Source organism: Microcebus murinus, chromosome 16, assembly GCF_040939455.1.
Source record: "Microcebus murinus isolate Inina chromosome 16, M.murinus_Inina_mat1.0, whole genome shotgun sequence".
Taxonomy (NCBI): domain Eukaryota; kingdom Metazoa; phylum Chordata; class Mammalia; order Primates; family Cheirogaleidae; genus Microcebus; species Microcebus murinus.
This window is the reverse complement of record NC_134119.1, coordinates 71,759,120-71,773,987: the sequence shown is the minus strand read 5'-3', so window position 1 is coordinate 71,773,987 and position 14,868 is coordinate 71,759,120. Positions and strand designations below refer to the sequence as shown.

The 14,868-nt window shown below is 53.1% G+C and overlaps 1 protein-coding gene across 1 annotated transcript; it reads left to right on the top strand.

Annotated features, from left to right (window-relative positions):
* The first annotated feature begins 3,211 nt into the window (after nt 1–3,211).
* Nucleotides 3,212–14,525, top strand: LOC105867747 (extracellular calcium-sensing receptor). The gene is given in 5 exon segments (NM_001309953.1): nt 3,212–3,496; nt 5,343–6,158; nt 7,648–7,860; nt 10,159–10,282; nt 13,546–14,525. Coding segments are annotated over 5 exon segments (2,418 nt in total).
* Nucleotides 14,526–14,868: the final 343 nt, after the last annotated feature.

Sequence of the window (14,868 nt, the reverse complement as noted above, 5' to 3'; positions counted from 1 at the left end):
GCATGGTGGCGCATGCCTGTAGTCCCAGCTACTCGGGAGGCTGAGGCAGGAGGATCGCTTGAGCCCAGGAGTTTGAGGTTGCTGTGAGCTAGGCTGACGCCACGGCACTCACTCTAGCCTGGGCAACAGAGTGAGACTCTGTTTCAAAAAAGAAAGAAAGAGGCCGGGCGCGGTGGCTCACGCCTGTAATCCTAGCTCTCTGGGAGGCCGAGGCGGGCGGATTGCTCGAGGTCAGGAGTTCAAAACCAGCCTGAGCAAGAGCGAGACCCCATCTCTACTATAAATAGAAAGAAACTAATTGGCCAACTAATATATATAGAAAAAATGAGCCGGGCATGGTGGCGCATGCCTGTAGTCCCAGCTACTTGGGAGGCTGAGACAGAAGGATCGCTTGAGCCCAGGAGTCTGAGGTTGCTGTGAGCTAGGCTGACGCCACGGCACTCACTCTAGCCTAGGCAACAAAGTGAGACTCTGTCTCAAAAAAAAAAAAAAAAAAGAAAGAAAGAAAGAAAGAAAACATTCTGAGGAGCCACCAGTTTTCCAAAGTGGCTGTGCCATTTTCCACCCCCACCAGCAATGTGCAAGTCTGCCAGTTTCTCCACATCCTCGGCAACACCTGTTTTTGCTTTTCTTTCTCTTTTGTTAATGTGTTGTTGTTGTTGTTCTGATAGCCATCCTAGTGGATATGAAGGAGTATCCTCTCACTGTGCTGTTTGCATGTCCTTTTTTTTTTCTTTTTTAAGACAGAGTTTTGCGCTGTTGCCCCAGGTAGAGCGCAGTGGCATCATCACAGCTCACGGCAGCCTCAGACTCCTGGGCTCAGGCGATCCTGCTGCCTCAGCCTCCCGAGTAGCTGGGACTACAGGCCCGCGCCATGATGTCTGGCTAATTTTTTCTACTTTTATTAATAGTAGAGATGGGGGTCTCATGCTTGCTCAGGCTGGTCTTGAATGCATGAGCTCAAGCAGTCCTCCCACCTCGACCTCCCAGAGTGCTGGGATTACAGGTGAGCCACCACCCTCACCCTCTTTTCATCCTTGATGGGTACGATGTTAGTTGAGTGTTTCTTCTGGCACAGAGAGCTGCAGCCAGGCCTTGCAGGGTGCCAGCGCAGGCCGCCTTGCTCTGTGTCAGGGAGTTGCTGTTCACAGCCTCTCCGACCACAGAGACACCAGCTCAGCCTGGGCCAGCCTGCAGCTGCCTCCTGGGGCCCAACATGCTTTGCCCCTGCCTGGGAGCCCTGGGTGGGAGTTACTGGCCCAGGACCACTGGAAGCTCTGGGGGTGTCCCCATCTCCGATGAGGCTCTCTGCCTCCTGAGCCTCCCGGGGACTCTCCAGAAACAGCAGCCTGGGCACCGCGGCACAGCCACCCTGGGCTTGCAGGATCCCCCAGGACGCAACGAGGCTCATCGGCCCCTCCCTGAAATCTGCAGAGGTGTTATCCTTGCAGAGCTGAGAGCTGTTGTCCTTGGCCAAGGGGAGGCAAGGAGGCCACAGGAGAAGGAAGAACAACTTCTAATGGCCCTGGGGTTTAGTGGCCCCCCAGCCCCAGTTGGGGCCAGGGCTGCAGGTGTGTGCCCAGCTCCCAGGTGCCAGATCGAGGGTGAGCTCCCAGGTAAAAGCTGCTTTGCCGTCCACCCAAAGCACCCCACACGGGGCTGCTGTGTCACCAGCGCTTGGGCCACTGTTCCAGCCATGCGGCTGTGCTTTCTGCTCCCCACCCTCGTGGGGTCTCTCTCTGGGGTGACCTTCTGTGGGCCCACAGGCTGGCGGGGACCAGGGCCGAGCCCCCACTTTGACCGTCCTGGGGATGTGGTGGTCGGAGGCAGCTTCCCCATCTTTCACTTCCACAGTGTCACCCTGTTGGATTTCACTGCCCCGCCAGCCCCGCGGGCGTCTTCCAGGTGAGCGGCTGCTGGGGTTGGGGGCCCCAAAGGCCGAGGGCACTTCCAGAGCTCTCCTCTGAGGCCTCAGGCAGTGGCTGATTCTCAAGGTCATCCTTTCTGTCTGATTCCAGGTCAGTCCGTTCCCCAGGTCCCGCCTCTGCCCTTCTCTCCCCTTGCTTTCTTGTCGGTGTTCTGTCTGGAACGCGGTTTCCTCCTGTGTCTGCACCGCACGGACCCCGCAGGTCAGGCAGGGTTCTTGTCTCTCCTGTCCCCCGCCGGCCCTTGGCGCTTGGCGCCGCGCCAGGCGGCGGTGTGATGACAGCCAGGCCTCCTGGCGCTCGGCGGGCCGCCTGTGCCGCCTCCCGCTCTGCGCTCTGTCCCGCTGTACGGCCGCTGCCTGTCCCGCTCTGCGCTCTGTCCCGCTGTACGGCCGCTGCCTGTCCCGCTCTGCGCTCTGTCCCGCTGTACGGCCGCTGCCTGTCCCGCTCTGCGCTCTGTCCCGCTGTACGGCCGCTGCCTGTCCCGCTCTGCGCTCTGTCCCGCTGTATGGCCACTGCCTGTCCCGCTGTACGGCCGCTGCCTGTCCCTCTGTATGGCCGCTGCCTGTCCCGCTCTGCGCTCTGTCCCGCTGTACGGCCGCTGCCTGTCCCGCTCTGCGCTCTGCTCCCAGCGCGCTTTTCTTGACATCGGGAGTTCCTGACAGTCCTTTTGGCTGTTCTTTCTTTTTTCTTTCTTTAATGCAATGAATATGTTTACCTTTATTAAAAAATTGCCGAAGTGTTTTTCAAAGCAACTGCACCGTGTTTCGTTCCCACCAGACAAGCACAAGACTTCCTATTGTCCCACATTCTTCCCATGCATTGATATTAGTCACATTATTCTTTCTAATCAATGAATAATAATTGTATGTGTTTTGAGGACACAATGTGATGTTCTGATATATGTATATAATGTGGAATAATCAAATCAAGTTAACCACATCCATCACCTTATATGCTTGTCATTTCTTTTGGTGATGCAAACATTTAAAATATATTCTCTTGAGATTTTGAAATAGACATTATTTTTAACTATGCTCACCATGCTGTGCAATAGATCTTGAAATGTATTCCTCCTGTCTTATGGAACCTTGGTGCCCTTGGGCCAGCACCTCCCCGCCCTCCCACCCTTTGCCCGTTCTGATTGATGCTGCACCTAGCACGTTGTGCACAGTGCTCGTGGGGCTGGACGTGGCCACCCCCTCAAGTGTGTGGGCTCCCCCTGGTCATGGCCACGTCTGCACCTCAGCGACAATCCACATGCTTCTCTCTCCCTCAGCGTCTCCATGTGGGGATTCCAGGTGGCCCAGGGCTTTGCCCTTGCCGTTGAGGAGATCAACAGAGACAGCCACCTGCTTCCGAACCTCACTCTGGGCTTCTCCATCCAGAACTCGGGGGACTCAGTGCACGAAGCCCTCCACAAGACCATGGGCTTTCTCTCAGGGTGCGAGGAGCCCATCCCCAACTACACGTGGGGGCCCAACCCTCCCCGGGCTGCCCTGGTGGGAGACATGCGCTCCATGGTGTCCATCCCCATTGCCAGGCTTCTGGGGCTCTACAAATTTCCCCAGGTGAGTCATCCACAGCCTTTTCCTGTCACAAAAAATGAGGACAGTAGTGATAGGTAATGTTTTTGTTTTGTTTTGTTTTGCTTTGTTTTGTTTTGTTTTGAGACAGAGTTTTGCTTTGTTGCCCGCTCAGAGCAACCTCAATCTCCTGGGCTCAAGTGATCCTCCTGCCTCAGCCTCCCGAGTAGCTAGGACTACAGGCATGCACCACCATGCCCGGCTAATATATATATATATATTGTATATATATATATATATATATATATATATTGTTGTTGGCCTATTAATTTCTATTTTTAGTAGAGATGGGGTCTCGCTCTTGCTCAGGCTGGTCTTGAACTCCTGAGCTCAAATGATCCACCCGCCTCGGCCTCTCAGAGTGCTAGGATTACAGGCGTGAGCCACTGCGCCCGGCAAATTTAAACACATTTAAAGGATTAAGAAACTCTACTTCTGGACCATAACTCAAGAAAAACTCTTGTTTTCCTATATGTGTAGGGTTACTAGGTAAAATACAAGACCCCCAGTTAAATTTGGATTTCAGATAAACAATGAATAATTTTTGTTCCAAATATTGCATGGGACATACTTATACCAAAATGTTATTTGTTGTTGATGCTAAATTCAAATTTAACTGAGGATCCTGTATTTTTATTTCTAAAATCTGGCAGCCTGATGAGATCCAGTCAGGCCAGAGGCGCACAAGCTGGGACAGTGTTGCCTGCAGGTGACTCGGGTCTTTACTGCCCTCTGGTGGGAGGAGCGTGTTCTGCACTCACACAAGGGGCACGAAAAACCTTGATCCACCACAGACACCTACAGACAGAGCCCAGGCCCGAAAGCAAACACACACACACACACACACACACACACACACACACACACACACACACACGAAACCCTGCTGGCCCCAGCTTCACAGAATTCTTCTCTCTTCTGGGGCACGTGGAGTGGTCTCTCTACTGACAAAATCGACAAACAGGCCAACACTGACCGACCAGATTCCCTGTCACCTCTCAGGCCACAAAGGTGGTCACTAAATGGCCAGACCACAGGAGCAGGTTCCCGATCATTGCCAGCACCAGGGGAGAACACCGCTCAGCTCCGTGCAAGACAGAGCTAGACTCAGAACAGCGCCTGGGGAGACGGAGATGTGGGACATGCATGAGGTGGGCCAAGAGGAGGGACACGGAGAGGAATGAAGGTCAAGTTCAACTGTCCGTGGGCTGCATTGAAGGAGCCACAAAGGGTGTGTCTGGGCTTACCCAGGGGCTTACCCAGGGGCACAGGGGCATTGTTTCCAGAGACCCTCATGCAGACTCTGCCACAATGAGGCATGGACCCTCGGGGACACAGTCTGTCCAACTAGTAAATGAGGGAACAGGGGCGGAGGAAGCTCGTCCAATCATCTAAATTTTTGAAAATGTAACCTAGATGGTTCTACGGTGCACTAGGGCCTTTGCTACCCAAGAGCACTGACGCTAATCATCACCAGCTGGAAGGCTGTGAGGGGTGCAAGCCCTGGGGTCCCAGCCCGGCCTCCGAGCAGAGCCCCAGCCAGGCCCCACAACGGCAAGGCCCCCCAAACCAGCAAGGTCCCCCGCACCGGCTGGGCAATCCAACAGCCGCTAGCTTCTGACAGGCGGGCGCGCCCGGGCTCTGATCCCCCAGTGCCCGCTGGGGGTGTTCATGGGATGTGGGGCTTTCAGTAGCAAAGCTGGGAAGCCCTTCCAGGTCCCCTCGCCGTGTTCTCGCTCTGCCCACGTTGCCCCACTCCACCCCGACCGTCAGCCGTGCCCGAGTCCCCGGCGCTCGCCCTCTGCTACTGCCCCGGCCCCTTCCCTCGCAGGTCAGCCACTCGTCCACCCTGGCCAGCCTCAGCGACAAGACCCAGTTCCCGTCCTTCCTTCGGACCCCGGCCAGTGACCTCATGTCCTCGCGCACGCTGGCCCAGCTGGTGCTCCACTTCCGATGGTCCTGGGTGGGCGTGTTGGCACAGGACGATGACTTTGGGCAGCAGAGCAGCTCTCTGGTGACCCGGGAGCTGGGCCAGGCCGGAGTCTGCATCGAGTTCCGCCTCCACGTCCCCTCCCTACAGTCCCTGGAGAAGATCAGCGCCGTTGCCCACAGGATGGAGACCTGCACCGCCACCGTCGTTCTGGTCTTCTTGAGCAACTGGAATTTCCGGCTCATCTTGCAGCTGCTGGGCCGTGGCACCGCGGGCCGGGTCTGGGTGAGCCGAGAGACTCTGCACAGAGCGTCTGTCCTGACCGCGCCAGGCGCCCCCCACGCCCTGCAGGGCTCCTTCAGCCTCCGGCAGCACGCCAGCCTGGCCCCTGGGCTCCCTGAGTTCCTCTCTCACCCACACCCCACCAGGACCCCGGAAGACATGATCCTGAGGAGGTTCTGGGAGGTCACCTTCAGATGCACATGGCCCCGGGGGAGCCAGGGGCCAGCAGGGAACGGCTCGGTGCCGGTGGCAGGAGTCCGATTCTGCTCCGGGAATGAGAGTCTGCTGGGCCAGCAGCATCCTTTCCAGGAAGTGGCTGAATTCGACACCACATACTCGGCAGTTTACAGCATCGCCCACGCCCTGCAGGGTCTGGTGGCCTGTGAAAGCGAGGACGAGGTGTGTGCGGACGCTTGGCACTTCCAGCCATGGCAGGTGAGAAACGTGTGCAGCAGACAATTCGAGGAAGGTCCGAGGGCCAGGCATTTCTCGGCCTGAGCTATGGAGGTAGAACTGAGACAGTGCTCCTCAGGGAGGAGGCCTTATGCTCGTAGCCCTGAGCCCTCAGTGAGAGCACTGGACGCAGGGGCCGAAGTCCGCCCTCGCCGGCTGACTTCAGATGAGGCCCGTCCATGTGGTGTCGCTCCATTCACAAACACACGGTGCCTAGTTAAATTTGAATTTCAGATAAACAGCAAACAATTTTTCATATGAGTATATACCAAATACTATATGAGATATACTTGTACTAAAAGGAGTCGTCCTTTTACCTGAAAGTGAGATTCAACTGGGCCTCCTGTATTTGATCTGGCAACTCTACCTCTTGAATCTCAATGAGCTCATCTCAAAACAGGAGAAAGAAAAGTCCAGTCACAGGGTTGTTGGGAGCCTTAAGTCCAGTGATGGTGCAAAAGCCCTTTGCACACCAAAAATCCCTTGCAGATAGGAGGTAACCCACATAGACCCACTGGCATCCTGGGTGAGGCTAACCCATTCCTGCAGTTGCTGGTGACCAGCAAACAATCAAGGCAGAAATTGTCATGCCTGCATCTCTGGGGCCCAGTTACTGCATTTGCGAAACAGAGCATATGTTAGCTCTACCTCTTGGAAGGTTGTGAGCTAATATAGATAGAGCACCGAGAACAGCCTGGCGGGTGGTAAGCACTGAAATGTATTCTCGCACCGTGTTTCCCCGAAAATAAGCCAGGGTCTTATATTCATTTTTCCTCAAGAAGACACCCGAGGGCTTATTTTCAGGGGATGTGTTATTTTCTTTAAGTACAGTACAACAATCTACATTTATTCAAATATAGTTAAGTCATCTTCTTCTGGAACATTATCATAACTCTCCAAATCCCGAATTCCATCCTGAATTTCTTGCCACTCTATTTCCTTTAAAACCCTTGGCCCCCATCTCTCACGTGGAGCCACAGAGCTGTCACGGGGCGGATGAGAAGGGCTGCTCAGCGTCTTTCCCGCTCCGAGACGACACGCATGGGCTGTGCAGACGCACCGCGTGGCCACGCCCGTCACTAGGGCTTATTTTTGGGTTGGGGCTTCTATGGTGCAAATGCTTAGCAATCCTGCTAGGGCTTATTTTATGGGCAGGTCCTACTTTCAGGGAAACACGGTACGTCCCCAGAGCCAGGGCTGCACTGTTCCTTCCTCCATTGAAAAACATGAAAAATTCAACTTCCGCCTTGGTATAAACATGAATATAATCTGGGCTGGATTAATGACTGTATATTCATTATTACTTTATTATTTTCCTCTGATTTTACAAGAAGTTAAAATCAGAACATTTTTATGAGCCCCTGCAGATGTCATGGGCCCTGTTCCTCTTATGCCTAATGGCCTGAGGCATCTTGGCCAGACCCCAGAGACTGGCCCCTGCCAACCTATCATGTCACCTTTCTATCCCCAGCTTCTTCCACCCCTCAGGAAGGTGCATTTCAAGACCCCTGATGGGACAGAGATCGTTTTTGATGCCAACGGAGATTTAGTCACAGAATTTGATATTCTACGTGGGCAGAAGACTGCGGAGGGCGCTTTCCACCTCGTCCACATAGGCACGATCAACCCCAGAACCTCACTGGGAGACAGAATGACAATCCACTTGACCAAGGAGGAGCTCCAGGTGAGTTCCCTGGGTGCACGAATGACCCTAGTCCTAGTGTATTAGGGTCAGGGGGAAACACAGAGGCCAGTGGTCCCCGTCCTTATTGGATGTGTGGAGTGGATCTGGCTCCAGATGGAGCGAGTCAAAACTCAGATGCTGTTTAGCCATCATAGACCCTTCTCTGAGGGGAGAAAGCATTTACTCTCCACTAAAAATGAAAATATTAGGCCTGGTGCGGTGGCTCATGCATGTAATCCTAGCACTCTGGGAGGCGGAGGAGGGCAGATGGCTCAAGGTCAGGAGTTTGAAACCAGCCTGAGCAAGAGTAAGACCCCCATCTTTACTAAAAATAGAAAGAAATTAATTGGCCAACTAAAAATATATATAGAAAAAATTAGCCAGGCATGGTGGCGCATGCCTGTTGTCCCAGCTACTTGGGAGGCTGAGGCAGGAGGATCGCTTGAGCCCAGGAGTTTGAGGTTGGCTGACGACACGGCACTCTAGCCTGGGCAACAGAGTGAGAATCTACCTCAAAAAAATTTTTTTAAAAAAATGAAAATATTAGAGCTAAAGAAGTTAAATTAGAGTTTGCACCAGGAGCTTCTTGTATTTTTCATCATGTCTGTATTTAAGGATCTGCTGAGTAGAAAGGCAGATAGTTTACCTGGAAAGATGGCAATACTCTTCACCAAACATTCCCGTGGAGGTAGGCAGAATGAGTGTTCTCCTTTTATTTATTAACAAATGCAGTTGCTTTCTTGGGACAGGTGAGTCTAGGTGTCCACTCCAGCCTGTAGACACACCCGTCCCTCTGGCCACCATTAGTGGACCCGTGGCCACTTGCACTGCAACCTTGCCTGCCTTGTGCTTGGGCCGCCCGCAGTGTCTGCCTTCAGGTGTTCCAAGTGAGAATCAGGTTCCCGCTCTGCATCCTGCAAACCTAGGGGACACAGGCTAAATGTCCAGAGGATTCTCTTGAAGTCCCTTCCAATTGGCTTTAACTGGGAAGGGACTTCTCTTCCCTTCTGAGGGTGGGAGAAACCCAGCATTCCACACTTCCCTCCAAGCCCTTCTCACCCCTTCCTCCCTCTGACTCTTGCCTGGAGGTGGCAGGGAAGCTGAGGAAGGCAGAACCACCCTTGTCAGGTCCTTCTTACCGTGTTTCCCCGAAGATAAGCCAGGGTCTTATATTTATTTTTCCTCAAGAAGACACCCTAGGGCTTATTTTCAGGGGATGTGTTATTTTTTTTAAGTACGGTACAACAACCTACATTTATTCAAATATAAAGTCAAGTCATCTTCTTTTGGAACATCATCCTCACTCTCCAAACCCCGAATCCCATCCTGAATGTCTTGCGACTCTATTTCCTCTAGACCCACCGGCCCCGATCTCTCCCGTGGAGCCACAGAGCTGTCCCGGGGCGGATGAGAAGGGCTGCTCGTTGCCTTTCCTGCTCCGCGCCGGCACGCATGGGCTGTGCAGACGCGCCGCGTGGCCACGCCCGTCACTAGGGCTGATTTTCAGGGTGGGGCTTCTATTGCGCATGCTCAGACGTCCTGCTGGGGCTTATTTTATGGGTAGGTCTTATTTTCGGGGAAACACGGTAGATGGCAGGGCCACTGGTGGTACAATGCAAAGTTGTGTGTGTATGTGCTGGGGCGGTTAGCACCCGGAATTCTTTTCTCCTTTTTCTTGGAGACAGTCTCATTCTGTTGCCCAGGCTAGAATGCCATGGTGTCAGCCTAGCTCACAGCAACCTCAAACTCTTGGGCTCAAGCGATCCTTCTGCCTCAGCCTCCTGAGTAGCTGGGACTACAGGCATGTGCCACCATGCCTGGTAATTTTTTCTATATATTAATTGGCCAATTAATTTTCTTTCTATTCATAGTGGAAATGGGTCTCGCTCTTGCTCAGGCTGGTTTTGAACTCCTGACCTTGAGCGATCCTCCCGCCTCGGCCTCCCAGAGTGCTAGGGTTACAGGCGTGAGCCACCCTGCCTGGCCCACTTGCGATTCTTGATGCAGGTGTCTCAGAGAGACTGGAATGGTGCCATTTCACACTGAGCCTAAGTGTTCCCACGGTCAGCCAGGTGACCCAGGTGGAGCCGCTCCCAAGGATTTACTCATTTGCTACATTTACGGGAGCTTCTCCAGTCTGCCTGCTCTATGTAACTGCAATGATTTTTCCCCTGAAAGCAGCCTCATCCTTTGGGTGGGAAGGACACTGGATTGCTCCTCTGGGCTGGTGCAGGACAGGACATATGCCCTGTGCCCTGGGGCCAGTCACTGACCACACCCCTGCTCGTCTGTCCCCAGGTCCCCAGCTCTGTCTGCAGCAGGAGTTGTGCTCCAGGGTTCAGCCAGATCCCCCGACCGGGGTTCCCACATTGCTGTTTCGAGTGCAGCCGCTGCCCGGAGGGACAGTTTGCAGACCACATAGGTGAGGGCTTGTGGAGGCTGAATCCTGAGGGGCCATCAAAGCACTCACAGCCTCTCAAATTCCCAATCCAGTTGACTTGTGGCACAATCTCCAGCCTTCTGTGGACTTTGGACATGGGAATGCTAGCTAGGAAGCCACTGTTACAAGTGATTTTAGGTAAATGTTTTATTGAACTACACAGATAAATGCATGGGTCATAAGTGTGCAGCCTGATGAATCCTCCCCTAAAAAACTCAGTGGCCCTGGTCCCCTCATCGAGAAACAGAATGACCTGCCCCAGAAGGCCCTTGTGCCCCTCCTGGTCATTTCCCTGCCCTCGTAGGCACCATCCTGGCTTCTGTTGGCTTCAGTGAGTTTTGCTTGTTTTTTTTTATTTTTATGTTTTTGAGACAGAGTCTCGCTTTGTTGCCCAGGCTAGAGTGAGTGCCGTGGCGTCAGCCTAGCTCACAGCAACCTCAGACTCCTGGGCTCAAGCAATCCTCCCGCCTCAGCCTCCCAAGTAGCTGGGACTACAGGCATGCACCACCATGCAAGGCTAATTTTTTCTATATATATTAGTTGGCCAATTAATTTCTTTCTATGTTTATTAGAGACGGGGTCTTGCTCTTGCTCAGGCTGATTTTGAAGTCCTGACCTCGAGCAATCCGCCCACCTCAGCCTCCCAGAGTGCTAGGATTACAGGCGCGAGCCACCGCCCAACCGAGTTTTGCTTGTTTTTTAACCTCCTATAAGTGGAATCACATGGTGAGCATCCTTCTGTTTTTCACTTTTCCCTCCACATTATGTTTGTGGGATTTGCAGCAGTGGCTGTGCGTAACTGTGGCTTCTCTTGCTGTCCTCCTCGGCAAGATCCCATGTGTGCGCAGGCCATGGCTGCTTCATCCATTCCCACAGGGAGGGGGGTTTGAGACGTTTCCTGATCAGGGGTTGTCACGAGCAGAGCTGGTGTGTCTTTTGGGGACACATGGACACATTTCTGTTGGGTATGGCATTGGTGGGCCACAGGTAGGCGTACACGCAGCTTGAACAGATGCTGGTGGTTGCCCGGTTCACAGTCCCACTACAGGTGTGCACAAGGCCCAGCTGCCCCCTGTATTAGTTTCCTGTTGCTGCTGTAACAAATTACCACTGTTTATTGGCTTAAAACAACACACGTTTATTATCTCACAATCTCTACAGCTTAAAAGTGTGGGTGCAGCGTGCTTCAGTTGGGTGCACTGCTTGGGGCCCCCGAGGCTAAAGCTCAGATGCTGGAAAGACTGCGGCCCTTACCGGAGGCTCTGGGAAGAGTCTGCTTCCAAGCCACGCAGCTGGTGGCAGGATTCAGCTCCTGCGGTTGTAGGACTAAGGACCCCATTTCTACGAGGGCTGTCACCAGAGGTCATTCTCAGCTTCTAGAAGCCGCCCAAATTCCTTGCCTCATGGGCTCCCTCCATCCTCAAGCCCAGCAGCGGTGGGTCCCATCTCTCGTGCTTCATATTTCTCCTGCCTCTTTTTCTGCCACGTTTCTTTGCTTTCACCTTCTTCCTTCCTTCCTCCCTCCTTTTTTATTTTGAGACAGAGTCTCCCTCTGTTGCCCAGTCTAGAGTGCCGTGGCGTCAGCCTCGCTCACAGCAACCTCCAACTCCTGGGCTCAAGCGATCCTCCTGCCTCAGCCTCCCGAGTAGCTGGGACTACAGGCATGCGCCACCATGCCCGGCTAATTTTTTTTATATATTTTTAGTTGTCCAGATAATTTCTTTCTATTTTTAGTAGAGACGGGGTCTCACTCTTGCTCAGACTAGTTTCGAACTCCTGACCTTGAGGGACCCTCCCACATCGGCCTCCCAGAGTGCTAGGTTACAGGCGTGAGCCACCACGCCCGGCCCCTTTCCCACTTTTAAGGAGCTTTCTCACTGTGGCTCAGAGCAGTAATTTTAAACAATTCCCAAAGGATGGGTGGCAGAGTCGGTGAGACTTTCTGCATTGGTTTGTGTGGGCTGCCATCACAAAATACCACAGCCTGGGTGGCTTAAAGCACAGACGTTTATTTTCTCACAGTTCTGCAGACTGGAAGTCTAGGATCAAGGTATTGGCAGGGTTGGTTTCTTCAGAGCCTCTTTCCTTGGCTTGCAGCCGGCTGCCTGCTTGCTCTTTCTCCATGTCTTCCTTCTGTGTGTACCTGTGGCCTCACCTCCTCTTCTTATAAAGACACCAGTCATATTGAATTAGGGCCCACCCTAAACACCTCATTTAATCTTTCTTTTTTGAGACAGAGTCTCGCTTTGTTGCCCAGGCCAGAGTGAGTGCTGTGGCGTCAGCCTAGCTCACAGCAACCTCAAACTCCTAGGCTCAAAAGATCCTCCTGCCTCAGCCTCCTGAGTAGCTGGGACTACAGGCACGCACCACAATGCTTGGATAATTTTTTCTATATATATTAGTTGGCCAATTAATTTCTTTCTATTTTATAGTAGAGACGGGTCTCGCTCTTGCTCAGGCTGGTTTCAAACCCCTGACCTCGAGCAATCCGCCCGCTTCAGCCTCCCAGAGTGCTAGGATTACAGGCAAGGGCCACCGCACCTGGTCTCATTTAACCTTAATGCCCTCATATCCAATTTATCTATCTCCAAAGAAAGTCACATTGTGAGAGGTACTGGCGGTTAGGACATCAACACAACTCAGCCCATAACAATTGCTAGTAAGACTAGTTACTGCTACCATTTGGACAAAATTAACCATTAAAAGGCCCCAATACAAACATGCATATAGGGTGTGCATTTTACCTTGTGCCTCAGGCTCTAATGTGGCCCATTCTAGCACTAGCACTTCAGAATAACCCATCAACACATTAACAGATGTAGGCCGGGCGCGGTGGCTCACGCCTGTAATCCTAGCACTCTTGTGAAGTTCAAGGTCAGGAGTTCAAAACCAGCCTGAGCAAGAGCGAGACTCGTCTCTACTATAAATAGAAAGAAATTAATTGGCCAACTAAAAATATATAGAAAAATTAGCCGGGCATGGTGGTGCATGCCTGTAGTCCCAGCTACTCGGGAGGCTGAGGCAGGAGGATTGCTTGAGCCCAGGAGTCTGAGGTTGCTGTGAGCTAGGCTGACACCCCAGCACTCACTCCAGCCCGGGCAACAGAATGAGACTCTGTCTCAAAAAAAGAAAAAATCCACATTAACAGATGTGAAACACTCTGTTCGGTGCATGTGGAGCCTCCCTCTGCATGGCTGGTGTCATTACACAGCGGTGCAGACACGGGCTCTGTGTGTCTCCCACAGACACGAAGCAATGTCTCCTGTGCCCGGAGGAGCAGCACTCAAGCCACACCAGAGACCGCTGCCTGCCCAGGACAGAGAGCTTCCTGGCCTTTGACGAGCCCCTGGGCCTCACGCTGGCCTTGGCAGCACTCACGCTGGCTGGGCTGGTGCTGCTGGTCCTTGGGGTGTTTCTGAAGCACAGGGACACGCCTGTGATCAGGGCCAACAACAGAGCTCTCAGCTACATGCTCCTCACCTCCCTGGCCCTCTGTGCCCTCTCCGCCTTGCTCTACCTTGGCCGTCCCACCGCCGCCACTTGCCTCCTCCGCCGGATCACCTTTGCCATTGTGTTCACTGTGGCTGTCTCCTGCATCCTGGCCAAGACCCTCACTGTGGTCCTGGCCTTCAGGGTCACCAGGCCAGGGGACAGGATTCAGGTGTGCCTGCGACCTGGTGCCTCTACCTCGGTAGTCTTTGTTGCCTCCTTGGTGCAGGTTGTTCTCTGTGGGGTCTCGCTGGGCACCTCCCCATCATTTCCAGAAAGGGACACAGCCTCAGAGCCCAGCCACATTGTTATCCAGTGCCAGGAGAGCTCTGGCGTCGCTTTCTACTTCGTGCTGGGCTACCTGAGCCTCCTTGCCGCCGTCACCTTCTCTGTGGCCTTCCTGGCCAGGGGTCTGCCCGATGCCTTCAATGAGACTAAGTACTTTACCTTCAGCATGCTGTTTTTCTGCAGCGTCTGGACAACCTTCCTGTGTCTGTACTACAGTGTCCGGGGCAAGACCACTGTGGCTTTGGAGATCTTCTCTATCCTGGCCTCCACTGCAGGGCTGCTGGGTGGCATCTTTATGCCCAAGTGCTATATCATCCTGCTGAAGCCAGAGCGAAATGCCCCAGACTGGCTGAGGCGAGGACGCTGGGCTCAGCGGGAAGGACAGAGCAAGGAGCTCCAGAGCAGGCGTCTCCCCCAAGGCCTATCTGCACGAGCCAGTCCTCGCTGAGCAGCACTATCTATGATGGCCCAAAGTGAGAACAACCCAAATACCTGACAAGTGATAAATGGATGAACAAAATGTGGCATATGCACACAATGGAATGTTATTGGACACTATAAAGGAATGAAGTACTGACACATGGTACAACACGGATGAACCTTGGAAACATAATGTTGAGGGAAAGAAGCCAGGCACAAAAGACCAGATGCTGTAAGATTCCACTTACATGAAATATCCAGAATAGGCAAATCCACAGAGATATAACATATATTAGTAGTTGCCTAGGGCTGGGGAAGAGGGTGATTGTGGGTTGATGGGTAATGGCTTAGGGGGTTAGCACTTCTTTTGT